Source organism: Gorilla gorilla, chromosome 9 (genome assembly GCF_029281585.2).
Source record: "Gorilla gorilla gorilla isolate KB3781 chromosome 9, NHGRI_mGorGor1-v2.1_pri, whole genome shotgun sequence".
In the NCBI taxonomy this organism is placed as follows: domain Eukaryota; kingdom Metazoa; phylum Chordata; class Mammalia; order Primates; family Hominidae; genus Gorilla; species Gorilla gorilla.
In genome coordinates, this window is record NC_073233.2 from 50,430,792 (window position 1) to 50,457,784 (window position 26,993).

The window sequence follows — 26,993 nt, forward strand, 5'->3', positions numbered from 1 at the left end:
GGAGAACCAAGGCCAGGAGGCAGAAGGAGGTGGCAGACCCGGCCCGGCGGCGGCCCAGCACGCGCAGGCCACCCAGAGTGGAGGTGGGAAACGGCATTACGCCCCTTTCCCTTTTCCTGGTCCCGCGGTGCTACCTCGTGTGCCACCCTTAAAGCGTAGTCCCCACCGAGACCGCCCCGCCTGAGTGGCGAGGGGACGAACTGCGCCCTGAACAGGCCTGGAAGCCCAGCCTGGGGCGGACCGCCCTCAGTCTCCTAGACCGGGCGCGCTGAGCGCAGGGCGGCGCTGTCCTCACCCGCGCGTAAGTCGCCGCAGGGCGTTTCCGGGCGGAGGAAACCTACACGTGATGGGCGCCCACCGAGTGCCAGCACCGCCTCCTCCAGCTCCGCCAAGTAGGTGGGATCCACTACTTTGCAGAGGAGGAAGCTGTTCAGGCCTCCCTCTGTGCACTTTGCAAAAGCCTCTGCCCTTCCATCTCGAATCCCTTGGCGCCGATCACACTTCCTCTGCCTGGAAATCTGGAGCCGTCTCTCGCGAGACGTCCTCCGCCCTGTAGAAGGCCGTTTCGGTTCTTTGTGCGCGGTAGCCGCCCCACTTGCGGGATTCCAAGGCCTCATCGGGTGCGGGTATCTGGCTGTGGATTCGCCGCCGTCCCGCTGGACGCCTGGAGGCTCGAACCCCGCCGCCCGCGACCCCAGGCTTTACTCCCACCCTGGCTTCCGCCCACTGTGCTGCCCTTCCTCGGACCTGGGCTGTCGGGAGAGCTGGAGGTGAGCGCTCTTGGGAGAGCCCAGCCAATTTAAAGAGTACCCCTGAGAAGACTTTGCGGAGGAAAATTTTAACTGCGGGTACCCACTGAGTTTCTGGTGCGCCCAGTGTTATCAGAGCTTGTGTTGTGCATCGGGACTGGGAAAATTGGCAAGGAGTTACGCTATAATGACTCATATTTTATTGAACTTTGGTCATCAGCCAGGATTTGTTCTAAGTACTTTATTGTCACTAACATATATATTTATGTCTTCACGGCCACCCCGAGGTGGTTACTGTTATATCCACTGTGCAGATGAGGAAACTAAACTGGCTTAGAGAAGTGAAGGAGTTCACACCCGCGGGCAGGAGTAGACCACCCTCTCCTTGGTGTCCACACCTCGTTTCTTCAGGACTGAAGAGGCAGGCCCTGGAGCTCTGCCTGGGGTGCCTGCACTTGTGGAGGTTCCCATTCCTCCCTTCCCTCAGTTCCCACCCGCCATCTGCCTCAGAACACCACATAATCTCATCCTACCCTTTACACCACAAGACCCCCAGGACTCCCAGGCAATGCTCTGCTTTAACTCAGGAAATTTTAACCTGGCATTTGGTAATTGAGGTGAGCAAGGATGGAAAAAGAATGTTGATGACCCCTTAGGCTGGAGAGTGAAAAACTTTTGCAGAAGTAGAACACGCTAAAGCAGCAATACATTAAAGTCACGTCAATGTGGCAAGTGCAGTCCCTGGCACGTACTAGGTCCTTAACAGATTTTTCTTGTTGAAGTCATTGCACATATGGTTACAGCTAAGGGACACAGGAAGTGATGAGTGCATAAACCTAAAGGAAGGGGCAGATAAGAGAAAGGGGACTCCCATGACTCCAACTCCTTTCTGATGCTTGGTGCTATGGAAATCCCTTGAGCAGGCCTGTGCATTTTGTCTTTTTGCAGATGTTCACCCTTCCTCAGAAGGACTTCAGGGCTCGCACCACCTGTCTGGGCCCCGCCTGCATGCAGGACCTGGGCAGTAGCCATGGGGAAGATCTGGAAGGAGAGTGCTCCAGAAAACTGGACCAGAAGCTACCAGAGCTCCGTGGAGTGGGTGATCCTGCCATGATCTCCTCTGATACCTCCTACCTGTCCTCTAGAGGAAGAATGATTAAATGGTTCTGGGATTCAGCTGAGGAGGGCTACAGGACCTACCACATGGATGAGTATGATGAGGACAAGAACCCCAGTGTGAGTGAAGCTCCCCTCCCACTGGGACCCAAGAGAGAACTGCAGGGTGGGGTACCCTACCTTGACCAATAAGGCAGCATCCAGCCTGCTCTTATGAGGTTGGAGTTATGGTACTCTGACCTCCAAGAGGGCTTCTGATGTAGCTTAGAGAGGCCCCAGTGTACTGCCTGGATCAGGAAATGGTCCATTTAGAATATAGGGGACCTTGATTTCTGAGGGAGGAATTCAAGAACCATATGATGTTCTATGGATTCTGACCCACGACCTGTCGACTATCCAACTTTAGAGCTAGGGCAGAACTAAGGTTCAGGTCGCAACTGTTTTACTTATAGGTTGTGTGTTGCTGAGCTAGTTACTTAACTTCCTTGAATCTTAAGTTATCTCTAAAATGAGATAATAAGGCCAAGCATGGTGGTTCATGCCTGTAATCCCAGCACTTTGGGAGGCTGAGGCAGAGGGAACACTTGAGGCCAGGAGTTTGAGACCAGCCTGGGCAACATAGCAAGACCCCATCACTACAAAAAAGTAAAAATAAAAAAAAATTAGCAGGGTGTGGTGGCGTGCTCTTGTGGTCCCAGCTACTGGGGAGGCTGAGGTGGAAGGATTGCTTGAACCTGGGAGGTTGAGACTATAGTGAGCCAAGATCTTGCCGCTGCATTCTAGCCTGGGCAACGGCGTGAGACCCTATCTCAAAATAACAACAAACAAACAAAAATAAAATCAAATGGGATAATAATACCTGTTGTGTAGAAGAGGCAAGATTAAATGAGAGCAAGTATATGAAGTTTTTAGCACAGTGCTACCTATCTCAAAATAACAACAAACAAACAAAAATAAAATCAAATGGGATAATAATACCTGTTGTGTAGAAGAGGCAAGATTAAATGAGAGCAAGTATATGAAGTTTTTAGCACAGTGCTACCCAATAAATGATAGCTGCCATTATTATTTTCTGTCCCAAATATAAGCTATTCTCATAATGCCTTCAGAAGTCAGAAAGCTGTTACAAATAACCCTTTAATAATCTTTATTTGTTGAGCATCTACCATGTAGAGGTGAACAGAAACAAAGTTCTTATCCTCATAGAGCTCATATTCTAGTTAGGGAGACAGTGAATGAACAGAGAAAATATATATATACTATATGGGGGTAAGTACTATAGAGAAAAATAAACCAGGTTAAAGAAGACAGAGAATGATGGGTGGGCTGGGGATGTTGCTGTTTAGTAGAAGGAGGTCACAGAAGGCTATTTTAATAAGATGAACATTTGAGCAGAAACCTGGAAAAAGTGAGGGATTGTATTAGTTATCTATTGTTGCATAACAAATGACCTCAAATCTAGCAAGTTAAAACAACAGTTCACAATTTTTGGAGTTCAGGAATCCTGGTGGATGCCTCAGGCTCAAGATCTGTTTTTTCCTTTTTCTTTTTCTTTTTTTTTTTGTGACGGAGTCTCGCTGTGACACCCATGGAGTGCAGTGGCACGATCTCGGATCACTGCAACCTCTGCCTCCCGGGTTCAAGCGATTCTGCCTCAGCTTCCTGAGTAGCTGGGATTACAGATGTGTGCCACTATGCCCAGCTAATTTTTGTATTTTTAGTAGAGACAGGGTTTTGCCATGTTGGCCTGGCTGGTCTCAAACTCCTGACCTCAGGTGATCCACCTGCCTCTGCCTCCCAAAGTGCTGGGATTACAGGCATGAGCCACCGCGCCCGGCCAAGCCACTGTGCCAGGCCACACCACCATGCCCAGCCTCAAGATCTTTTGTGAAGGTGCCATGAAGCTGGGGCTGTGGTCTCATCTGAAAGGATGACTTGGGGCCAAGGGATTGGGTGGGAGGCTCTACTTCCAATGACACTCTTATGCTTATTGGCAGGCTTCAGTCCTTCTCCACATGGGCTTCTTCACAGAATTGCCTCATGGCATGGTAGCTGGCTTCTCTCAGGGCAAGTGATTCAAGAGAGAATCACTTGGGTCATGGTACCCAAGATGGAAGCCACAGACTCTTTATAACCTAACTTCGGAAGTGACATCCCATCACATCTGCCTATTCTGTTAATTAGAAGCACGTTGCTACGCCCAGCCCATACTCAAGGGGTGTGAATACCAGTAGGCAGGGACCTTACAGGCTGCGCATCACAGGGAGTAAGCCATGCAGTTATCTAGGGGAAGAGCATTCCCAGCAGAGGAAACAGCCAGTGCAAAGGCTCCAGGGTTAGATCATGCTTGATGAGTTCAAGGGACAGCAGAGGGGCTACTGGAGCTGGAATAAAGCCAAAAACAAGATGGGCAGGCGATGGGGTCAGAAAGGTGATGGGGTGGTGGAGGTGATAGATCCTGTAGGGCCCCAGAGGACCTGGTGAGCCTTCTGATTTTGGACAAAGTGGAATAGGAGGTATTCAAAGGAGGAGCAGTGTGGTCTGAATTTGGGTTTTGAAAGATGTCTTGGACTGCTGTATGGAGATTTGATTTGGCAGGTGAGACAGTACACAGAGAGAGGGGAGGGAAGCTGTTGTAATAATATAGACAAGAAATGATGGTGGCTCATACCAGGGTCCCAGCAGTGGAGGGTGAGACATGGTTGGACTGTGCATGTGTTTTGAAGGTAGAGCTGCCAGGGTGTGTGGACAGATTGGCTCTGTTTCGAGGAGCTTCCCAGCTTGCTTCCCAGGTCGTGAAGGAGCACTGCCTTTTATTTTGTCATAGCCTGAGTTCATTCAGGTTTTACTTTTTCATCTTCCTTCCTTCACTCCCCCTGCAGTAACTCAGGGGTCAGCAGTTAGCTGTGTGTGAGGCCTGCACCGAGTCTCCCTGGGGACTCTGTAAGGGAGAGCTTGGGTTATGCCTGCCTGCCTATCCTATGACAATAAACGCCTGTGGGGTGGGGATCAAGGTATTGTGTGATGTTGCAGGGTCTCCTGGGGGAGTATTTGCACTGGCAAAGGAACCTCTTCTTGATCTACATCCACCTTTGCTTCTGTTCCTTCCAGACTGCCAATATACCATCTCTGTTCTTTCATTCTGTAAATGTGTATTGAGTCCCACTAAACCCCTCGAGAGAAACAGTGGTGTCTTCAGCACACATCTGTCCTTCAGGGAGCTTACCCTCAGTAGGGGAGATATGGTGTGTACCTCAGTCCCTGTGACCTGGGGTGGAAACTGACCAGTTCTCTAAAGGGGACAGATCAAGAGCTATGGGATCCAGAAGAATATATCCCTTCCAGGTGGGGTTATAGGGGGGACTTCCTGGAGGACATGGCATTTGGACAGAGCTTTAGAAATGGGAAGATGGGATCAGGCAGCTGAGCAGAAGGCACACCTTGAGCAAAGGCAAGGAGGGGTGGTTGAAAGGGTGGGGTTGTAGAGAGCTCCCACTTTGCTTTGCTGCCTCCATGGGCTCCTGGGGCCTTTCACTGGCACCCCCCTGCCATGCTAACTCTGCCTCTGTACCTCTCATCTCCAGGGCATCATTAACTTGGGCACCAGTGAGAACAAACTCTGCTTTGACCTGCTGTCCTGGCGGGTAAGTCCTAGGGCCCCTCTGGGGGGCATCACCAGCTCCGAGGAGCTGTCTTCCCTGGAACGCTTTCCCAACAGGAGCCTGCTGCTTGGCTCAGTGGCCCTGGCCTGGGAATCAGGAGACCCGGGTTCCAGGCCTACCTTGGGACAGTTTTCTGTGTGATCTTAGGTGAGTTTCGTCCCCACTCTAGTCCTATTTCTTCATCTCTGTAGACTCTTATTTCACTCAGTCCCTCCTGCTGTGTTGGGTCCCCTGATCTCAGAGGGAAACACTCAGTGCTTTGTGGTGTAGGTATTTAGCAATTAGCTCTTCAGGGGGACAAAAAAAGCCCTGATGTGTAGTTTTGCCAATTTCCGTAGTGTAAATACTCCCACCATGGCTGATTTCAAGCTCCTTATGTGACATCACTGCAGGCAGAGTTGGAAGAGAGCTGCACAGGCACACTTACGTAATATTTTCACCATACAGACATGTAGACAGAACTGACCTCAAAAGCATAGATAGTAAAAGGTATTAGCAAATCAGGAAGCAGTGACGTTTGAGTGCTTATCACCTTTGTTTGTAAGATAATGTATTTCATTGTCAGTTTATATTAATTTGCTTTTTAAAAGTGGCTGTTTTTAACACAGCTTGTAACATTTCTGAAAATTTTATAATCCGATTTCTTGAGCTGTGGTAAGCCATCTTAGCAACCACTGACAATGCCTAGTAAATGTGTCTCCCAAGGCGGCAGTGGCAGAGTTTGGGTTTGTAGAGACAGCAATCCTTAACCCAAAGGAACATATTTCCAAAGGTGAGAAATCTCAACCCCAAGGGGAAGGGGTTATAGGGAATAGATTTATTTATTTATTTATTTATTTATTTATTTATTTGAGATGGAGTCTCACTCTGTTGCCCAGGCTGGAGTGTAGTGGTGTGATCTCAGCTCACTACAACCCCCTCCTCCCGGGTTCAAGCAATTTTCCTGCCACAGCCTCCTGAGTAGCTGGGATTACAGGCACACACCACCATGCCCGGCTAATTTTTGTGTTTTTAGTAGAGACAGGGTTTCACAATTTTGGCCAGGCTGGTCTTGAACTCCTGACCTTGTGATTCGCCTGCCTTGGCCTCCCAAAGTGCTAGGATTACAGGCGTGAGCCACTGCACCCGGCCAGGGAATAGATTTTAAAGGCCTGTTTTACCTAAAGCCAGCTCCTCCTTCTAAGGCAGCTAAGCACTGAAATAAAAGGTGAGCCACATATATCAATTTAAATTTTCTATTAGAAAAAATAAAAAGAAGCCAGGTAAAAACTAATTTTAATAATACATTTTATTTAGCCCAATATATTCAAAATATGACCATTTTAGCATGTCATCAGTACAAAAATTATTAATGATATATTTTACCTACTTTTTTCCTACCAAGTTTTCAAAATCCAGTGTGTCGTAATTCAGATGAACCACATTTCAAATGCTCATTAGCCACATGTGGCCAGTGGCTACCATGTTGGACAGTGTGGCTCTAAGGAAGGGAGAGAGGGCAAAGGCTGGACCCAGTTACGTAGAAGTGGCTGATTCCCTTTCTTCCTTTTGGCCCCAGTGCGTAAGGCCCCTGCATTGGCCCTTCTTTGACAAAGGACCTACAATACTAGGAGTTTCTAACCTAGCACTGGTCATGGAGTGAGTGGTCTAGAAACTGCTATGTTTTTTAAAGTGTGAGGTTGAGCTGAGCTTGCAGGAAGACAGTGGCCTAAGTCCCTCTAGAAGTTGGAGCCAAGACTGAGGTTCTAGCTCTCAGTATCTTCTATCACCCCATGGAGATGCTGATCCGTGTGCTCTTCCGTTACTACTTTTGCAAACCCACCCCTCCAATTTTTTTAGGTGGCAGTGTTGTATAAAGAATGCCAGACTAGGAGTCCAAAATTTTGGGTTTTTGTCTCAGCTCTGCCACTTGCTAGCTCTGTGACCTTGGCTGAGTGACCTCACTTTTTTGGACCTCAGTTTCCTCACCTGCAACATGGGTATGAGAAAGCTGTCACTCTCTGCCCCTCTCGCAGTTTCTCTGATGAGCAGAACAAGCGTTCAGCTTTACCTGCCCTGTGCTGTGGATGCGGGTAGCAGTGCTGGCCCTCAGCCGTGCTCTTCCCTCTCTGTCCCCAGCTGAGTCAGAGCGACATGCAGAGGGTGGAGCCATCCCTGCTGCAGTATGCTGACTGGAGGGGACATCTGTTGTAAGTAGTTGCCATAGGGTGAGTTTGTCCCCCTGGGGATGGGTGGCAATGTTGGGAGACATTTTTGGTTGTTATAACTGGGAAGTCAGTGCTCCTGGCATTTAGTGTGTAGAGGTCAGGGCTGCTGCTAAAGTTCTACAATGTACAGGACAGCCCCCACAATGAAGAATGACCTGGCCCCGGACATCAGTAGTGGCAGGCTGAGGGCCTAGTCCTGGAGACCTGGCGACTGTGGGGTCTCCTGCCAGTCCCACCTCAGCACAGGAGCTCTCTAGTCTGGTTTCTGGGAACCTGGGTTTAAAGCATGGGGAGGGCCTTCAGGTGAGGAGTCTTTGTCCTTACTCTGATGGTAGCTTTAGAGAAGCCAGAATTGCTGTTCGGGGAGCTGGCTGGGGCCTTTTCCTAATGCTAAGAGGGGAGGTGGTAAATAACACTAATAGCTTGTGCTTATTGAACACTTGCTTGTGGACACTGTTCTAAGGGCTCAGCGGCTGAGCAGGACTTGATCCCAAGACTGATCGTAAAGCACGTGTTCTTCTAGTGTAGTAATCAGGGTGGTGGTCCCTGGAGTCAGACCACTGGGCTTGAGTGTGGACTTTGCCTCTTACCAGCAAGTGACTTAATTCCTTTAAATCTTAGTTTTTGTTTCTTTGCCTGTACAATGGGAATAATAATAATAATGATAGTAGTAGCCACATCATAGGGTTATTATGAAGAGTAAGTAAAAATTTTCTAAATAACATTTATATAAGGTAAATGCTCAAAAAATATGAGCGACAATAATGGTGTTAATAGTTGTTGTTGTAGTAATAATGTTTATCAGTATAATTAGCTAGATCTCCATGGAGGGTGTTACTTTTGATAATCCCTGAAGTCTCCTGATTAGATGGGGTGGGGTGTCCTCTGCAATGCGTGTGGGTACTGGGGAGGGGAAGGTGGGTGCTAAGGAGTGGAGACACATACACCCACACCCCATCATGGGAAATTAGGGAAGAGTGATGGCAGCTGCCTGAGGATTCACCAGAGGAGCTTCGGGATGCACCGTGGGTTGGGGACCATCTGGCAAGCACTGTCTTTTTGTCTTATCTTCAGCCTCCGGGAGGAAGTGGCCAAGTTCCTGTCTTTCTACTGCAAGAGCCCAGTACCCCTCAGACCAGAGAATGTGAGTAGCCCCCTCCACTGCTCCTTCCTGTTCTCCTGCCTCCCCTCTCCATCTCTTTCTTTCTTTCTCTCTCTCTCTCTCTTTCTCTTTCTCTCCTTCCTTCCTTTTTTTTTTTGTTTTTTCAGACAGACTCTTGCTCTGTCGCCCAGACTAGAATGTAATGGTGCCATCTTGGCTCACTGCATCCTCTGCCTCTTGTGTTTAAGTGATTCTCCTGCCTCAGCCTCCCGAGTAGGTGGGATTACAGGCATGCACCACCACGCCCGGCTAATTTTTGTATTTTTAGTAGAGATGGGGTTTTACCATGTTGGTCAGGCTGGTCTCGAACTACTGACCTCAGGTGATCTGCCCGCCTTGACCTCCCAAAGTGCTGGGATTACAGGCCTGAGCCACTGAGCCTGGCCTCCATTCCCCATCTTTTGGCTGGCCTGAGGGTAAGCTGGGGTTGAGATCTGCCCTTCACATAGTTTTGACTTGTTTCAGAGTAGAATTAGGAATACCTTCTCCCTCCTCGATGTTTAGAGTTTGGGTATAATTTCCACCCCATGTGGTTCTGTGGGCCTTCTGCCTCCACACCTTCAGGCGAGACCCTCTAAATGACCAGCCCCCTCTTCCTGGCTCAGATGATCTGGAGCAGGGTCCACATGGATGAGCTTGGCTGTCAGTCTAGTGGCTTTGTTGTGACAGAGCCTCAGGTGGCACCAAGGCAGGGCCTGGCGCTGACTCTGTGCTGTCCTGGGAGGCTGCGGGTCCGTGCACACTCCTGGAACTGGTTCATCTTCATCCCTTGGATATGTCGCCCTTAGGTGGTTGTCCTGAATGGTGGTGCCTCGCTCTTCTCTGCTCTGGCCACGGTGCTGTGTGAGGCCGGGGGTAAGTGAGCTCTGTGGCCTGCCCCGCACTGTGAGCCTCATTGTGCTTGCAGGGTTCCCAGTTGCCTGGCCTCAAGGGCTGCAATAGTATGCTTTCGGGCACAATAGAATATACTAGACTGCAGGGGGCTTGAATAAGTGGCTTGACAAAGCACCCGGGGGTCAGCAGTTCCAGGGGAGGTTAATTTGATGTCAGGGTCCTGGGCTTTCTCTCTGCCATGACCTTGGCTGCTTCATGCTAATAAGGTGGCTGTCGCGTCCTCACGTGACAGTGTGTCTTAGAGCAGGAAGAAAGGGATGTGGTCGTGCCGTGCCTGTCTCTTTTTTATCAGGAGATGGGGATGGGGATGCTGTTTCCCAGAAGAAGCCCCCTTCTATCTTCCTGACCAGAATTGACTCATATGCCTGTTTCTAAAATGGTCTCTGGCAAAGGGGACTAAGAAAACCAAGGTTGCCTTAAACCAGATGTGGTTTGTCCCCCAGGGACAGGGGAAGGCCCACCTTCCTTAGACATCTTGCTGGTCATACCTGAAAAAACTAGTGCTCTCTTAGCATTGGAAGGAAATTGGAATGGCTGTTGAGTGGGCAGCCAGCCAGCATTGCCTGCTGCAAGAGCCTGTTGTTTTAAGAATCAGTTGTGGTCGGGGGTTATTGGTTGCAAGGAAAAGAGACCCATTCATGGTAACTTAATTAATAATGAGAATATTAGTAACATTTATTGACCACGTACTGTGTTCCAGGGATTAGCCTAAGGCTTTATGCAGAGTATTTCATTTAATCCTCACAATACTTCAATAAGGTCAGTTCTATGGTTATCTCTATTTTACATATGAGGAGACTAAGACACAGGAGGTTAACTTGTCAAAGTCACACAGAGAGAGGTAGTAACCAGTATTTGAACCATGAAAGAGAGATTCATTGTAAGGATATAATAGGGAATTTCCTGCCGGTTCCAGAACAATCAATAACAGGAACCCTCTAAGCTTCAGTTTCCCCATCTATAAAGTTAGGATATAATAAATAGTACCTCCTTCAGAGACTAATTGTCAGGAGCAAATGAGATAAAATAGAAACAAATGTTCAGTGCATTTCCCATCACGTCGTAAATGCTTAGCAAATGTTAGCTGTTAATAATTAGAAAGGGGGCTGTATTAGTCTGTTCTTATGTGCTAATAAAGACATACCTGAGACTGGGTAATTTATAAAGGAAAGAGGTTTAATGGATTCACAGTTCCACATGGCTGGGGAGGCCTCACAATCATGGTGGAAGGTGAATGAGGAGCAAAGTCACATCTTACATGGCAGCAGGCCAGAGAGGTTGTGTAGGGGAACTCCCCTCTGTAAAACCGTCAGATCTCGTGAGACTTAATTCCCTATCACCAGAACAGCACAGGAAAGACCTGCCCCCGTTACTCAATTACTTCCCTCCAGATCCCTCCTATGACACAGGGGAATTATGGGAGCTATAATTCAAGATGAGATTTGGGTGGGGACACAGCCAAACCATATCAGGGGCTGATCTCAGTGGATCCAAGCTTTCCAAAGTGTTTTGGGAGTTAAGAGTGCAAGCATGCCCCAAACGGTCCCCAAGGAAGTTAAAGGCTTGGAGAGGGACTGGGGACAGTGGACAGAGGGTCTGGGGTGTTCTGGCCAGAAAGTGACAGGCCCTCGCCCACTCCTGCCCCCAGAGGCTTTCCTGATCCCCACCCCTTACTATGGCGCTATCACACAGCACGTGTGTCTCTATGGCAACATCCGGCTGGCCTATGTCTACCTGGACAGTGAGGTAAGAGTCTTGACTTCCCAGGGGGAACCTGGGCCTGCCTGTGGTCAAGAGTTTCCTGAGTCTGAATTTGAGGGTGGTCCATGCTGAGGGCTCTGGGGTTGTGATGAGTAGGGAATGGAGCCTTCTGTTGCCACATGGCTGCCTGTGCCTGGGTTCCCCAGTGGCTCCAAAGTTCCAGTCTCTGAGATCCCTGGGGTTGATGTAGAAGCCAAGAGCCAGACCCAGAAACAGCGAGGTAGGAACAGAGCAGGGTAGACCTAAGCATGACACCCAAGAGTGATGAGGGGGTCCCTGATGTGATGGGTTAGGGGTGGATGGCAGTAAGAGGGAGGGACCCCACCTGCTTTTCCAGAGACTCTTCTGAGGAGGCTGGGGATTACAGGGGAGGAGAGGCCTGAGAGTTCATGTGTATTTTGGGGGGGCAGTGGTCACTGAATGTGGCTGGTGGCTCTGATGGGTCTTTTTCCAGGTCACTGGGCTAGACACACGCCCCTTCCAGCTCACAGTGGAGAAGCTGGAGATGGCCCTGAGAGAAGCTCACTCTGAGGTCTGGGGATCAAATCAAACCTGAGGCTGGGTGTGGGTGGGTCTGAGCAGGGCCTGGACCCCTCTTCTTGTGACTGATCTCCTCCCGGGAGTAGGGTTGATACCCGGTGATGGGGACAGACAGGTAGGGTGGTAGCACAGAATTATTCTGGGAGTCAGGCAGAACCCTGCCCAGGGAGGGTCTTCCCTTTCAAAACAGACTCTCAGACCTCAGTTCACAGAGAATCAACCAGCGAGCATCACTAAAGATACCCCCATCCCTGATCCATCTGATTATGATTCAGTGGGTCAAGTATGGAGTATAGGAGTCTGTGGTTTAACAAGTCTCCCTGGTAGTTTGAGGGGGCAATCTTGCTCACTGTGGGGGGACCTGAGGACTCCCAAAGAAGAGCAGAGACCAGTATTCCAGTGGTTCCTTTCCAGCCTACTTTTCAAAAATCTACTTAATTGTTTTTACTTCTGTCATGAAAGCTATACATACTCACTGTAGGAATTTTGAAAGTGCAAAAGGCCAACCCAAAATTCTACCAACAAAGGTAACCTACTGGCATTTGGGTATATTTTTTCTCTGGGCCTTTTCCTCTGCCTTTATCTGATGCTGCAGATGTAATTCTGTGTTCCTCGTGTTTGCTTCATGTTGTGTTATGAACATGTCCCCCTCAAATCTCCCTGGGAGCCTTCCAGCGATCAGCCCCCTTTGAATGTGTGGCTCTGGCCTTGGAGAAGAGCTGAGGGTCACCTGCTCTAACGGATGGTTTCAGGGTGTGAAGGTCAAAGGCCTCATCCTCATCAGCCCCCAGAACCCTCTGGGTGATGTATACTCCCCTGAAGAGCTACAGGAGTACCTGGTATTTGCCAAGAGGTGAGGCACCCCACACTGGCCCCGACAGAGCGTCTGGGCAGCCTGGGGTTCCAATGCGGGTTTGGTGCAGGTTTTTCTACTCTCTTCACCCCACTGTGGGCTGCTACTTGCTTGGGCCCTTCCTTGGCAGTGGAGCGGGGAAGCAGGGATTTGTGGGATGCCCATTCCTCTTTATCTTTCACTCTTTATAACAATAGCTATCAATTATCGCACACTCTAGGGGCCAGGCACCATGCTAAACACTTTATGTGCCTCATACAATCCTCACAACAACGCTATCATACAATCCTCACAACAACCCTTTATGTGCCTCATACAATCCTCACAACAACCCTCATACAATCCTCACAACAATCCTCACAACAACCCTACTGATGCTGTTATCACATCCAGCTCACTGAGCCTTAGAGTGGTCAAGTGAGGGGTGGAGGCAGACTTGAACCTGGGTCTCTCCGACTCGAGCCCTTGTGCATGACCCTGCCCCTCCATGGAGGTGCCCGGGAGCTCCTTTTCTCCCCTGCAGTGCTTCAAAAGCTCCTCTGTCCCCTGCTCTGTATGTGTGGCTTTCTGTTTGAAAAAAACAGAAGAAAAAATGGTGTTCTTGGAAAAACAAGTTTGGTAACCCTGGGCTAGACCCCGGCCCCTCTGGATTTCTGATGTATTGCCTCCCCACCCTGTGGGACGCATTTGCCCTACACACTAAGTCTCTCCTCCCCACCCCTGCCTCACTCCAGGCACAGGCTGCATGTGATTGTGGATGAGGTCTACATGCTGTCCGTGTTTGAGAAGTCTGTTGGGTACCGCAGTGTCCTAAGCCTGGAAAGGTGAGGCTCCCTGACACAGCTAACTCCCCCAGCCCCTATTATCCCACGGAGCTCTGGCCACTTTCTGGCTCAGCCCACAGGGCATGGCCTGCCCGGAGCAATTCCATTTCCACCCAGCTGGTCCCACTGGTCCTCAGATCTAATGAGAAGCAGGGAGGGTTGGGCTAGATTAGTGATTTTCAAGTTATTCTGTGGAATTTCTGAGAACTCCAAGAAGAGGCCTCAGGATCCCTTAAGTTAGGGCTGAGTGGATGGCAAATTGGCCTCTTTGCTGTTTCCTTTACCTCCAGAGTCGCTCCAGTTTTATTCATTCATTCATTTACTCATTCATGCTCTCATTCACTCAGCACCTCTGGAGCCCCTTACACACAGAGTGTGCCAAACACCTCTGGATATTTAAATGTTGGGCTTTTTCATTAGGTTTACTGTAAGCAAAGCATTTGTGGCCAAAATACCTTTGGGAACACTTGGAGCAGATCATCCTCAAGGCACACTGGCCCATGCCTGTAATCCCAGCACTTTGGGAGGCCAAGGTGGGAGGATTGCATGAGCCCAGGAGTTTGAGACCATCCTGGGCAACATAGTGAGACTCTGTTTCTACGGGAAAGAAAAAGAAAGTGGGGACCAGATCATGTGTGCAGTCTGTGAATCTCACCTTCAGGGGTTCTAACAGTTCCAGCTGTTTGTTCAGAACCTTCAGCCCAGCCAAGTCCTTTCCATTAGCCTTCTCTTCTTGTCCTCACAAAGCCTTGAGGAGTTGATGGAGCATGGATTGTGACTCTCATCTATTTTTTGGATTAGGAAACTGAGGCACAGAAAAAAGTGATTGTCCACGATCCTTGGTTAGTCATTAAAAAAAAAAAATTATTGAGCATCGATTTCGTGGCAGGCACTGTGCTAAGTGCTGGAGATACAACAGTGAACAAGAAAGACATAGACCCTTCCTGTGTAGAACTTTAATTTCTAGCCAGAAAAACCATTTTAGCGGCTAAATGCACATCCAGCCATTGGATTATGGCCATCATGAATGCTAAAAGGGAGAGTCCAGGGAGCTGTGAGAGGATCAGTTTAGGGTACCTGATTGGCCTGGTCCCAGGGGGAGTGGTTAGGGAAAGTCTCTTTGATGAGTGACATTTGAGCTAGGCTCTAGATCATGGCTGTGTTCTCATTAAACTTTATTTACAAGAAACAGGCAGCAGGCTATGTTTGGCCCGCGGGCTGTCATTTGCTAACCCCTGCTCTAAAGGATGCATGGGAATGGGCGGTTCAAAGACATGAAACCAGGGCTTGTCCCGGAACCAAAACTAGATTCAACCACCCATCTCTTCATTTGTTCAACCAAACACATGTGGGTTTCCATAGTTCTGTGTTGCCTCTGTTCCCATGCTGTGCTCTCTGCAGGCTGCCTGACCCCCAGAGGACCCATGTGATGTGGGCAACCAGCAAGGTGAGTTCCTGGCTGGCCTTGGGGGTGTCAGAAGGGTGGGAGGGCAGAGAGATGGGTGGAACCAGCTTCCTCCATGGAGGGCTGGCCACCGCTTAGGGTGCTTCTTCCTGCAGGACTTCGGGATGTCTGGGCTCCGCTTTGGTACGCTGTACACAGAAAACCGGGATGTGGCCACTGCCGTGGCTTCCCTCTGCCGCTACCACGGCCTCAGTGGCTTGGTCCAGTACCAGATGGCACAGCTGCTCCGGGACCGTGGTGACTGCCTGGGCCTGGTGACCTGAAAATGGGAGGAGGGTTGGAGGCAGCCTGGGAACAGCCAGGAATCATAGATACTTCTCCTATGAGAATAATTTAGGGTAATGTTTAAGAGTGCCAGCTCTGAGCCCCGACTGGGTCCATACCCTATTTGGCCACTTCCTGGCCATATGGCACTTTGCTTCACCTCTTTATCTGTATGAGCCTCAGTTTCCTCATCTGTAAAGCAGGGATCATAATGGTACCTGTCCTGTAACAGGTTAGTATGATTTGTAATTCAATTAGAATAGTGCCTGGCATATAATAGGCACTTGATTAATGTGAATTCATTATGATTAGCTGTGAGCACCTAAAAAACAGAGCAGGGTCGAGCATGGAGGTTCATGCCTGTAATTTCAGCACTTTGGGAGGCTGAGGTGGGAGGATCACTTGAACCTGTGAGGTTGAGGCTACAGTGAGCCTTCATCATACCACTACACTCCAGCTCGGGTGACAGAGTAAGACCCTGTCTTTAACAACAACAAAAAACAGCAGAAGCTTCTAAGGAAAATTGTTTTAAAGGAAGTATCTCTCTTGCTGTGAATCTATTCTGTTCCTAGATTCAAATAGTGAGTTTAAATAGCAAAGGTTACCTTTAAATGCCGCCATTTACTGAGCCTAGCAAATGCACCTGCTGTATCATCTCATTCACTCCAGAATCCTAGGAAGCAAGAATTCTTATATTTTCCTTATTATTTTACAGATGAGGAAAATGAGGACCAGATACTACCCCACTCACTATAGTAGCTAAAAGTTTTAAAAATAGTGACAACATCAAGTGTTGACAAAGATAAGGAGCAGCTGGAAGTCTCATACACTGCTGGTAGGAGTGTAAGTAGTTCAGCCACTTTGGAAAAGAATTCAGCAGTTTCTTATAAAGTTAAACATACACTTGCCAAGTGATTCAACAATCCTACTCCTAGATATTGACCTTGATGGTCACCCAAAAACCTCTGCTTTATTCATCATCACCCATAACTGCTGCTTTATTCATAATCACCCATAACTGGAAACAACCCAAATGTCCTTCCACAGATGGGTGGATGCACAAACCGTGGCCCATCCACTCAATGGAACACTACTCTGCAATAAAATCCGTGGCAGTATGGGATAATTTCAAAGGAATCCTGCTGAGTGAAAGCAGCTAGCCTCAAAAGATTACATGCTGTATAATTCCAATTGGATGACATTCTGGAAAAGGCAAAACTGTAGTGATGGAGAACAGATTTGTGCTTGCAGAGAAGGGGCTGATGTGACTATAAACAGCATCAGGGTGTTCTTTAGGATGGTGGAACTGTTCAGCATCCTGACTATGGTGGTGGTTACATAAATGTACACATGTATTAGAATTCATAGAACTGTATGACAGCGACAAAAAGTCAGTACAAACAATGAGGATCAGAGAGGTGAAGTTGCCCAAGGACCCACCCCTTGTCATTGGCCACACTGGGATCTGAACCTTGGTCTGTGGGACTACAGAGCATCACTCTGGAACTTTAGGACTAGATAAACATTGGGTTTGATTCTTTATCCTGGGGGACTTTGCACTGAGGGGGTGTGGGACCTGGAGCTGTCAGGGCTGAGTGTCTGGGTTTAAGGTGCTTTACATTGAACACTGAATTTCCATCCCTTCTTGACCTCCCCTTCATAATCCTTCCCACCACAGCAGCCAGCTAGAGGAGGGAGTCAACAGCATCCTGGCAGCTTGTGGCCTTTTTCTTTACAGCATTTAGACTAGTGGGACCAAGTAGAGGGTTGATGGGATATTAATCCTCTGGCCTCTCTTTCACCCAAACAGACTGGATCAACCAGGTGTACCTGCCGGAAAACCATGCCCGGCTCAAGGCTGCCCACACCTATGTCTCAGAAGAGCTCAGGGCGTTGGGGATCCCCTTCTTGAGTCGTGGGGCTGGCTTCTTCATCTGGGTTGACTTGAGAAAGGTAATGCTGGTGGAGGTGCGGGCTGAGAGGGAGTTTCAGGTCTCCCTCCAGCAGGTGAGGGGTCTCAGCTATGTCCTGAGCCCCTTCCACCCTCTCAGTACCTGCCCAAGGGCACCTTTGAGGAGGAAATGCTGCTTTGGCGCTGCTTTTTGGACAACAAGGTGCTGCTGTCCTTTGGCAAGGCCTTCGAGTGTAAAGAGCCTGGTTGGTTTCGCTTTGTCTTCTCAGACCAGGCCCACCGGCTTTGCCTGGGTGAGCAGCCTGCCTTTCCAGCCCAGTCCTAACTGCAGCCTTCACTGTGGCCTCCGCTTGTTTGTCCCCACCCACCTGGCCATCAGTGCCAACTGGCCCCTCACTTCCCCTTCCCAGGGATGCAGAGGGTCCGGCAGGTGCTTGCAGGCAAATCCCAAGTGGCAGAAGACCCCCGTCCCTCTCAGAGCCAGGAGCCAAGTGACCAACGCAGGTGAGCTGGTCATTGTCTCGTGGCCAGAGGGCCCAGCAGCCACTGTGGACCTGGGGCATTCCGGGGCTGCAGAAGACTGACTGTGGATGTGCCATTTGCCAGGAAGGTATCTAACTTGGCTTTGTGCCTGAAGAACTGTTTCTTGTCTTTCGCTGTAGCAGTGGGAAACTCCTTAAGCTGTGGTTCAGCCTGGGCCCTCCCTCTCTCCTATTAAACAAAACTAGGAGAGTCCATATGTCTCCATTGTGAGTTATTTAGAATGGAGGAGTCATGACTGCTTCTAACCAGAGCCTCAGCCCCCCTGAGGATGTGAAAAGAAAACAAACAACTTGTACCTTCTTTCTGATATCACCATCATTCCTCTTTCTTTGTCACCAAGGAAACGAGTTAAAGGAACAGCACATACAGGAGAGTTTGTAGAAAAATAAAAAAAGTGATAACTTCCAAACTCTGAGGAGAATGGATTGAATGTTGTTTGTACACATTGTTCTCCCCACACTTAAGACAGTTGGGCTCAACAGCACACTGGGATTGTGGGACCGTCTTCTGATTGGGACAAGGTGAACAGGACTCTATGGTGGAAGTCAGGAGAGGCATCTTTATGGGAGCTGAACTGGTCCCTCAATCTCCAGGAAGCTTCTTCTCCCTCTCCCTTTGAAAGAGCTGCCTTCACTGATGTCCCCAAAGCAGAGTGACCTAGTGATGGTTGTTGGGGGAAGATTTGGGGCTGGAACCCTGAACTGAGGCTGCTATGAGGCCAAGCTAACCAAGGCTGGCTTTTCTACTGTAAGGATGCAGATGAGGGCCGCCTACCCCATTTTCAGGGGTGCGTTAATTCAGAGGCTAAATGAGCTTCTAGATCTGACCAGGTGTGTCAGATCTAAAGCTGTGTGCTGAGGAGCCTTCCCAGGTGCTGACACTTCTGCTTGGAAGCCGATGCTTTCCTTCTTTCTCTGTTTTTTTTTGAGATGGAGTCTCACTTTGTCGCGCAGGCTGGAGCAGTGGTGCAATCTCGGCTCACTGCAACCTCCACCTCCTAGGTTCAAGTGATTCTCCTGCCTCTGCCTCCCGAGTAGCTGGGATTACAGGTGCCCGCCACCATACCCAGCTGATTTTTGTATTTTTAGTAGAGATGGGATTTTGCCATGTTGGCCAGGCTGGTCTCGAACTCCTGACCTCAGGTGATCTGCCCGCCTTGGCCTCCTGAAGTGTTGGAATTACAGGCGTGAGCCACTACACCTGGCCCAAGACTTCTTTTTGAGATCACTTTTCTTTTGCCTGGAGTATAGCACTTCAGTGTCCTTTGGTGAGGGTCTGCTGATGATAAACCCTCAGTTTCTGCTTGTCTGTATTTTGCTGTATTTATTTTATTTTATTTTATTTTAATTTATTTGAGACAGAGTCTCACTCTGTTGCTCAGGCTGGAGTGCAATGGTGTGATCTTTGTTCACTGCAACCTCCGCCTCGCATGTTCAAGTGATTCTCGTGCCTCAGCCTCCCAAGTAGCTGGAATTACAGGCATGCGCCACCACACCTAGCTGATTTGCATTTTTAGTAGAGACAGGGTTTCACCATGTTGGCCAGGCTGGTCTCGAACTCCTGACCTCAAGTGATCCACCTGACTTGGCCTCCCAAAGTGCTGGGATTACGGGCATGAGCTACCTCACCTGGCCTGCTCTATTTTTGAAAGAATTTCACTGGGTATAGGATTCCAGGTTAATAGTTATTTTCTGACTTCCATTGTCCCTGTCAAGTAGTCAGCTGTCAGTCTGTGGCTTCTTCAAAGGTGATCTGTTTCCTCTGTCTCAATGCCTTTAAGACATACTCTGATCATTGATGTTATACAGTGTTACTATTATATATCTCGATGGTTTCTTTTTACTGATCTTATTTTGGGTATTGGGATTCTTGCATCTGTGGATTCTTTCAGCAGCTCTGGAAAGTTCTCATCAAATATTTCTTCTGCCTCATTCTCCCTCTTCTCTCCCTCTGGAATTCCTATTAAATGTATGATATAGATCAACTTGCTCTGTCTTCATGTCTCCTAATCTCTTTTTCATATTTTCTTTCTCATCTTTCTGTGCTACATTCAGGGTAATTTGTTTTGGTCTATTTTTCAGTTTAATAATTCTTTCTTTAGCTGGATGTAATCTGCTTTAATCTATTTGAGTTTTAAATTTAAGCAAATATATTTTTATTAGTAGAAGTTCTTAAAGTTATTCTTTATACCTCAAGCTTGTTTTTCATTTTTTAAGACATAATAAGCATAATAATAATAATAATTTTATTTTTTGAGACAGAGTCTCACTCTGTTGCCCAGGCTGGAATGCTGAAGTGCAGTGGCATGATCTCAGCTCAGTACGACCTCTGTCTCCCAGGTTCAAGCGATTCTCCTGCCTCAGCCTCTAAAGTAGGTAGGATTACAGGTGTGCACCACCACACCTGGCTAATTTTTGGCATTTTTAGTAGAGATGAGGTTTTGCCATGTTGGCCAGGCTGGTCTCAAACTCCTGGCCTTAAGTGGTCCACTTGCCTCAGAATCTGAAAGTGCTGGGATTACAGGTGGGAACCACCGTACCCGGCCAATTATTTTTATATACCTCTATGCATCTTTCTATGTATGTATTATTGTATGTATCTATTTCCAGTATTCCAGTGTCTGAAATCTTTGCTGGTTTGTTTCTGCTATTCTGTCTCATGCCTTGATTCTTTGTAAGTTTAGTGATTTTTTATGGTGAGCTGTACATTTTTGGGGGAAATTTATTTGTTGGAATTCTTTGAAGTCTTAGATAAAGACAGATTCCTCAAGAGAGTTTTTGTGTGTTTATTTCTTCCAGGCAACTAGAGGCAATGCCAGTCTTCAAACTAAATATTTAGATTTTTTATTGTTGTTGTTGCCATCAGCTGCTGTGAATTTGGCCTGGAAATCTAGTCTGGCAAGAGCCAGCTTTTGGTTACAACTTCTCAGGTTAACTTCCCTCCTTTAACACCAAGGTTTGAGACAGCTTTCCTTGCAGTCTTCTGAAGAGGGAGGAAAGGATGTGAAGCTGGTTTAGCCTTATTTTGTGGAGTTAGCTTTTTGGAGTCCTGGCTTTATTGGAGAAGAATTTCCTATTAGATTTCTCATCTCTGGTAAGCCTCCAGGAGATTGGGAAAATAGAAGCTCGAGATCATTGTTTTGGCAAATGCCTCAAGATGAAAGCCAGCATCATAGTTGTCACTCAGTCCCATGCCTGATCATTCCTTTGTTTTGTTCCAGCTAATGCATGTGCTCATGAAAATTGTGTTTTGTTTTGTTTTTTTTGAGATGGAATTTTGCTCTTGCTGTTCAGGCTGGAGTGCAATGGTGTAATCCTGGCTTACTGCAACCTCTGTCTCCTGGGTTCAAGTGAGTCTCCATCCTCAGCCTCCCAAGTAGCTGGGACTACAGGTGCCCGCCACCACATCTGGCTAATTTTTTTTTTTTTTTTAGACAGAGTCTCGCTCTGTTGCCCAGGCTGGAGTGCTGTGGTGGGATCTTGGCTCACTGCAAGCTCCGCCTCCCAGGTTCACGCCATTCTCCTGCCTCAGCCCCCCGAGTAGCTGGGACTACAGGCTCCTGCCACCACACCTGGCTAATTTTTTGTATTTTTTTTTAGTAGAGATGGGGTTTCACCATGTTAGCCATGATGGTCTTGATCTCCTGACCTCATGATCCACTATTTTTTTTTTTTTTTTGTATTTTTAGTAGAGACAGGGTTTCACCATGTTGGTCAGGCTGGTCATGAACTGCTGACCTCAGATGATCCCCTTGCCTCGGCTTACCAAAGTGCTGGGAGTACAGGCTGAGCCGTCGCGCCTGGCCTGAACATTGTGTTTCAGCATTGTTACTTGTTTTCAGTGTATGTGGTGGGGAGAGAGGGGGTCTTTCTTACTGTAAATGACTACGTGGGCTTTCCTTTTGCACTCTCATTTAATCCTGACTTCATCACAAGGCAGATATTGCTGTCCTGGTTATGTTTTTAAGTAGAATTTCCATGGTGTATAGCTTTTCACTATTATGAATAATGCTGCTGTGAACATTCTTGAATATGACTTTTTGGGACACATACATACACATTTCCTTTCAATATGTACCTGCTAGATAATGGGGTAAGCTCAGCTTTAGTAAACACTGCCAGTTTCCTAATATGATTCTACCGATGTACAGAAGTGTATAAAAATTCTATTAGCTCCTCATCCTTGCCAACTTTTAGGTATTATCAGGTAAAAAAGGTATGTAGAAGTATCTCACTGTAGGCTGGGCATGGTGGCTCATGTCTGTAATCCCAGCACTTTGGGAGGCTGCGGTGAGTGGATCACCTGAGGTCAGGAGCTCGAGACCAGCCTGGCCAACATGGTGAAACCCCATCTCTATTAAAATTACAAAAATTAGCTGGGTGTGGTGGCAGGCACCTGTAATCCTAGCTACTCAGGAGGCTGAGGCAGGAGAATCACTTGAACCCAGGAGGCGGAGGTTGCAGTGAACCGGGATTGCGCCACTGCATTCCAGCCTGGGTGACAGAGCAAGTCTCTGTCTAAAAAAAAAAAAAGAAAAAAAAAAGGAAGCATCTCATTGTAGTCTACATTTTCTTCTGTTCTGGTACAAAAACCATGTAACATTTACCATTTTAACCATTTTTAAGTGTACACTTCAGTAATGTTAAGTACGTTCCCATTGTGGTTAAACAGATCTCCAGGAGTTTTTCGTCCTGCAAAACTGAATCTCTACACCAGTTAAACCACTCTTCCTGCACGCTTCCTCTCAGCTCTTGGTAACCACTATTCTACCTTTTGTTTCTATGAATATGACTAAACCTCCTGTAAGTGGAGTCACACAATATTGGTCCTTCTGTGAATAGCGTATTTCACTTCACATAATGTCCTTATGGCTCATTCATATCATAGCATTTGATAGGCTATCTTTCCTTGTTAAGGCTGAATAATATTCCATTATATGTCTATACCATATTTTGTTTATCATTCACCTATCCATGGTCATTATGTTGCTATCTCCTTTTGGCTTTTGTGAATAGTGCTGCTGACAGAGCAGGAGCATCGCCATCTTGGACAAGCACAGTCATTTTAACGTTCACATTGATCAAAAACTGCCCAAATCCAAAATGTGTCTCTCTAATGGCTAAGATCAGCATGACCGTAAACTACAAATTGCATTTCTGACCAGAAACATTCCAAACCCCTCCCTTTCTAGAGACATGCCAGCCCCGAGATAACCTCCTCTCCAGCAGGAGAGATGTCAGCCCCAAGGTCACCTCCCCTCTCACCAGAGACATTCCAACCCCGCCATAAACTTCTCCCTTACACAGAAACATTCCAAGCCTGTCATAAGCTGTCTCTCCCTGAACCCTTAAATAATCTTAGTCTGTGAGAGAACATGCTCCTGACCGAAATCAGCCAGAAGCCCCTCTCAGGTTTATTCTCCAAAATAAACCTGTCTTTGACTATTGAGCCACTTTTCATGTTTCTTTCCTCTTTCTTTAACTCATATACTGCTGTGAACATGGGTGTGCAGCTATCTCTTGAAGACCCTGCTTTCAATGCTTTTGGGTATATATCCAGAACTGGAATTGTCGGGTCATATGGTCATTCTATTCTTAATTCTTTAAGGAACCATCATACTGTTTTCCATTGCAGTTGCACTATTTTACAGTCCTGCCAACAGTGCACAGGGGTTCCAGTTTCTCCATGTTCTCACTAGCACTTGTTTCTGTTTTTTTTTTTGTTGTTGTTGTTTTAAGATGGGGTCTTGCTCTGTTGCCCAGGCTGGAGTGCAGTGGCATGATCTTGGCTCACCGCAACCTCTGCATCCCAGGCTCAAGAGATTCTCCAGCCTCAGCCTCCCAAGTAGCTGGGATTACAGGCACGCATCACCATACCTGGCTAACTTTTGTATTTTAGTAGAGATGAGGTTTCACCATGTTGGCTAGGCTAGTCTTGAACTGTTGACCTCAAGTGATTTGCCCACCTCAGCCTCCCAAAGTGCTGGAATTACCTCACTGGCCTTATATTTTTTTTTGACAGCTATCCTAATAGATATGAGACAGTATCTCATTGTGGTTTTGATTTGCATTTTTCTGATAGTTAGTGATGTTTAGCATCTTTTCCTACTTGTTGGCCATTTGCATATCCTCATTGGAGGTATCTCTATTCCATGTGGTTTGCATTTCCTGCTGCTAATGATATTGCACAGGTTTTCATGTGTGTGTTGCCCTTTTATGTATATTCTTTTGTGTGGTGTTTGTTTAAGAATTTTGCTCATTTAAAAAATTGTCTTTTTCTAATTGAAGTGTAGGAGTTCTTTATATAGCCTGGAAATGAGTCCTTTGTCAGATACCTTTAAATTATCAACATTCATAGTTAACAAAGTCTAAATTTTACCTTCTTTATCCTCTACCTGAACATGAAATGACCTCAGAACATTGAGCTCTTACTCCTTTACTTTCATCTCATTTGATATTGTTGACTGGTGTATTAGCTACACCTAGTTTTTTGTTTTTTGTTTTTTTTTTTTTTTGAAATGGAGTCTTGCCCTGTTGCCCAGGCTGGAGTGTAATGGTGTGATCTTGGCTCACTGCAACTTCCACTTCCAGGGTTCAAGCTATTTTCCTGCCTCAGCCTCCTGAGTAGCTGGAATTACAGGCATGCGCCACCATGCCTGGCTAATTTTTGTATTTTTAGTAGAGACAGGGTTTCACCATGTTGGCCAGGCTGGTCTCAAACTCCTGACCTCAAGTGATCCACCTGCCTCAGCTGTCCAAAGTGCTGGGATTACATAGGCATGAGCCACCATGCCCGGCCCTAGTTTTTAAATTTCTAAATTATTTTTCTAGTTTTATACAGTCAGTATTTGTTTTGATTTACCCACAGGTTTATCAGTTTCATTGTTTCCCAGCCCTACTTCATTGCAGTACTTCCTTTTGGTTTTAATTTTTTCCTTCCTAACATTCTTAAGAAGTTCCTTTAGGAAGGATCTACTGATGGTAATCTCTTTCTATTTGTATTTGTCTAATATATCTTTACTTCCCTGTTATTCTTCAAAGATGGTGTTATTGGGTATACAATTATACATCATTAACTATTGCCCTCTCAGCCTTTTTACCATGATTTTTTGGCTTTAGGTTTTTGTTGTTGAGAAGTCTGCTATTAGTCTCATTGTTAGTTCATTGCAGGTGATCATCTCTGCTCAATTTTGGAAAATTCTTAGCTATCATCTCCTTGGATATTACCTTCACCTCCTTTTCTCTATTCCCTCCTTTTAGATATGTGCCATTTTCTTCATCTCTCCTCTCCCTCTCTTAACTTCTCTTTCCTATATTTAATTCCTTTGTTTCCTGTCTTTCAGATCGATCGTTGTTGTTTCTAACCTACTATTTAACTTATGCATTGACTTTTCAATTTCAATGTTTATATTTAGTACATTTTCAGTCTCCTTGGTCTTTTAAAAATATAACATCTTATTTCTTTGTAATGTTTTACATTTCATTTTAAGTCTTTGAGTGCTATAAACATACTTGTTTTATATTTATATATCATAATTCAATTATATGTAGTTCTTGGGGGTTAAATTTCTGCTGTTTGTGATTTCTGGTGGTTTGTTTTCTCATATGCTTTATAGTTCTGCATTGTGAGTTTACATTTGTCAGGGTTTTATTTGTCAGAATCCTAGGTAGCTTGTGTTGAGGATGTGGGTCTCCAGAGGGGATTTATGTTTCCTTCTGTTGGATGTCTTTGGGTGCTACCAACCTGGGAATACTGTATGTTACTATCCTGGCTTGGAGCTTCCTAGACCATGCTGGTAGTATAAATCCAAACCCCAGATGGTCATAAAGCTTGATTGCTATGAACTGAATGTTCATCCCCTCCCACACCTCCTTCATATGTTGAAGTCCTAATCCCCAGTGTGATGATTATTGGAGGTGGGGCCTTTGGGATGTAATTAGGTCTTGAGGGTGGAATCCTCATGAGTAGGATTAGTGCCCTGACAAGAAGAGACACAGAAAGGTCTTTTTCTCCACCATATGAGAATATAGCAAGAAGGTAACCGTCTGCAAACCAGGAAAAGAGCCCTCATCAGGAACCAAATTGGCCAGCACCTTGATCTTGGACTTCCTAGCCTCTAGAGCTGGGAGAAATAAATTCCTGTTGTTTAAGCCACCCAGTCTGTGGTATTTTTGTTATAGCAGCCCGAACTGACTAAGACATGCATGTTAAAGATCATCAGTGAGACTCTCTTCTTTTTCCATTCCCTGGACAAGACAGGTAAGTTTCTTTGGTGGATGTTGAGCAAATTTTTTCCAGTATTCCCTGTTGGGTGTAATTCTTTAAGATCCTAGCTTTATGGGTTTCTTTGTATCAGCTTCCTGCCTTGTATGCCCAAGATAGTTGTAGCTTCAATGTCATTTCTATTATTTCAGCTTCCTTTTTGACTTTGGATGTTTTCCTTACTTTTTTTTGTGCGTAAGCTCAGCTATTCACTTGAGAAGGTATTCCTTATATTTCACCTGGTTAGGTGTTTTTTAGCCTACCATGCTGCCTGCCAGTGCTGTTTTAAGCTGAGCCAACCTAAGGTCCCACAGATCAATTATCTTATGGAGCCCTTTTCTGTAGAGAATATGCCTTTTTCCATTCTTGGATATCTCTGTTACAGTAGACTCTTGAATAATGTGGGGGTTGAGGTGCCAATCCCCTAAGCAGTTGAAAAATGATATATAACTTTTGACTCCCCCAAAACTTAACTACTAATAGCCTTCTGTTGACTGGACACCTTACTGATAATGTAAATAGTCTATTAAACATATTTTATATATTATATATATTAAATACTATATTCTTACAATAAAGTAAGCAAGAGAGAAGAAAATGTTATTAAGAAAGTCAAGAGGAAGAAAAATATATTTACTATTCATTAAGTGGAAGTCATAACGATCTTCATCCTCCTCATCTTCATGTTGAGTAGGCCAAGGAGGAGAAGGAAGGGGGGTTGGTCTCACTGTCTCAGGAGTGGCAGAGGCAGAATATGTAGCAGAGGTGGAAAGAGAAGC

The 26,993-nt window shown here is 46.6% G+C and overlaps 1 protein-coding gene across 6 annotated transcripts; it reads left to right on the forward strand.

The window, feature by feature from the left end:
* On the forward strand, positions 1–18,361 carry ACCS (1-aminocyclopropane-1-carboxylate synthase homolog (inactive)). Of its 6 annotated transcripts, none has more exons than XM_063711081.1 (15): positions 1–770; positions 1,698–1,985; positions 5,450–5,509; positions 7,646–7,716; positions 8,809–8,878; positions 9,685–9,751; positions 11,439–11,536; positions 12,006–12,083; positions 12,844–12,944; positions 13,679–13,768; positions 15,170–15,215; positions 15,329–15,356; positions 17,308–17,450; positions 17,549–17,702; positions 17,820–18,361. In XM_063711081.1, the coding sequence occupies exons 2-15, from the start codon at positions 1,698–1,700 to the stop codon at positions 17,915–17,917; spliced, it is 1,392 nt and encodes a 463-aa protein (XP_063567151.1). In that variant the 5' UTR covers positions 1–770; the 3' UTR covers positions 17,918–18,361. The 6 variants fall into 6 exon arrangements, with proteins under 6 accessions (XP_063567151.1, XP_018893218.3, XP_004051023.1 ...); XM_004050975.4 differs by having other exon boundaries at positions 294–770; positions 15,329–15,470; XM_019037673.3 differs by lacking the exon at positions 17,549–17,702 and having other exon boundaries at positions 180–770; positions 15,329–15,470.
* The last annotated feature ends 8,632 nt before the right edge of the window (positions 18,362–26,993 follow it).

Excerpts from the sequence above, each read along its gene's own strand:
- ACCS (XM_004050975.4), top strand. The coding sequence starts at position 1,698 with ATGTTCACCCTTCCTCAGAAGGACTTCAGGGCTCGCACCACCTGTCTG. Across the intron at positions 11,537-12,005 it reads ATGTCTACCTGGACAGTGAG|GTCACTGGGCTAGACACACG; the intron begins GTAAGAGTCTTG and ends GTCTTTTTCCAG. Across the intron at positions 13,769-15,169 it reads AGTGTCCTAAGCCTGGAAAG|GCTGCCTGACCCCCAGAGGA; the intron begins GTGAGGCTCCCT and ends TGCTCTCTGCAG.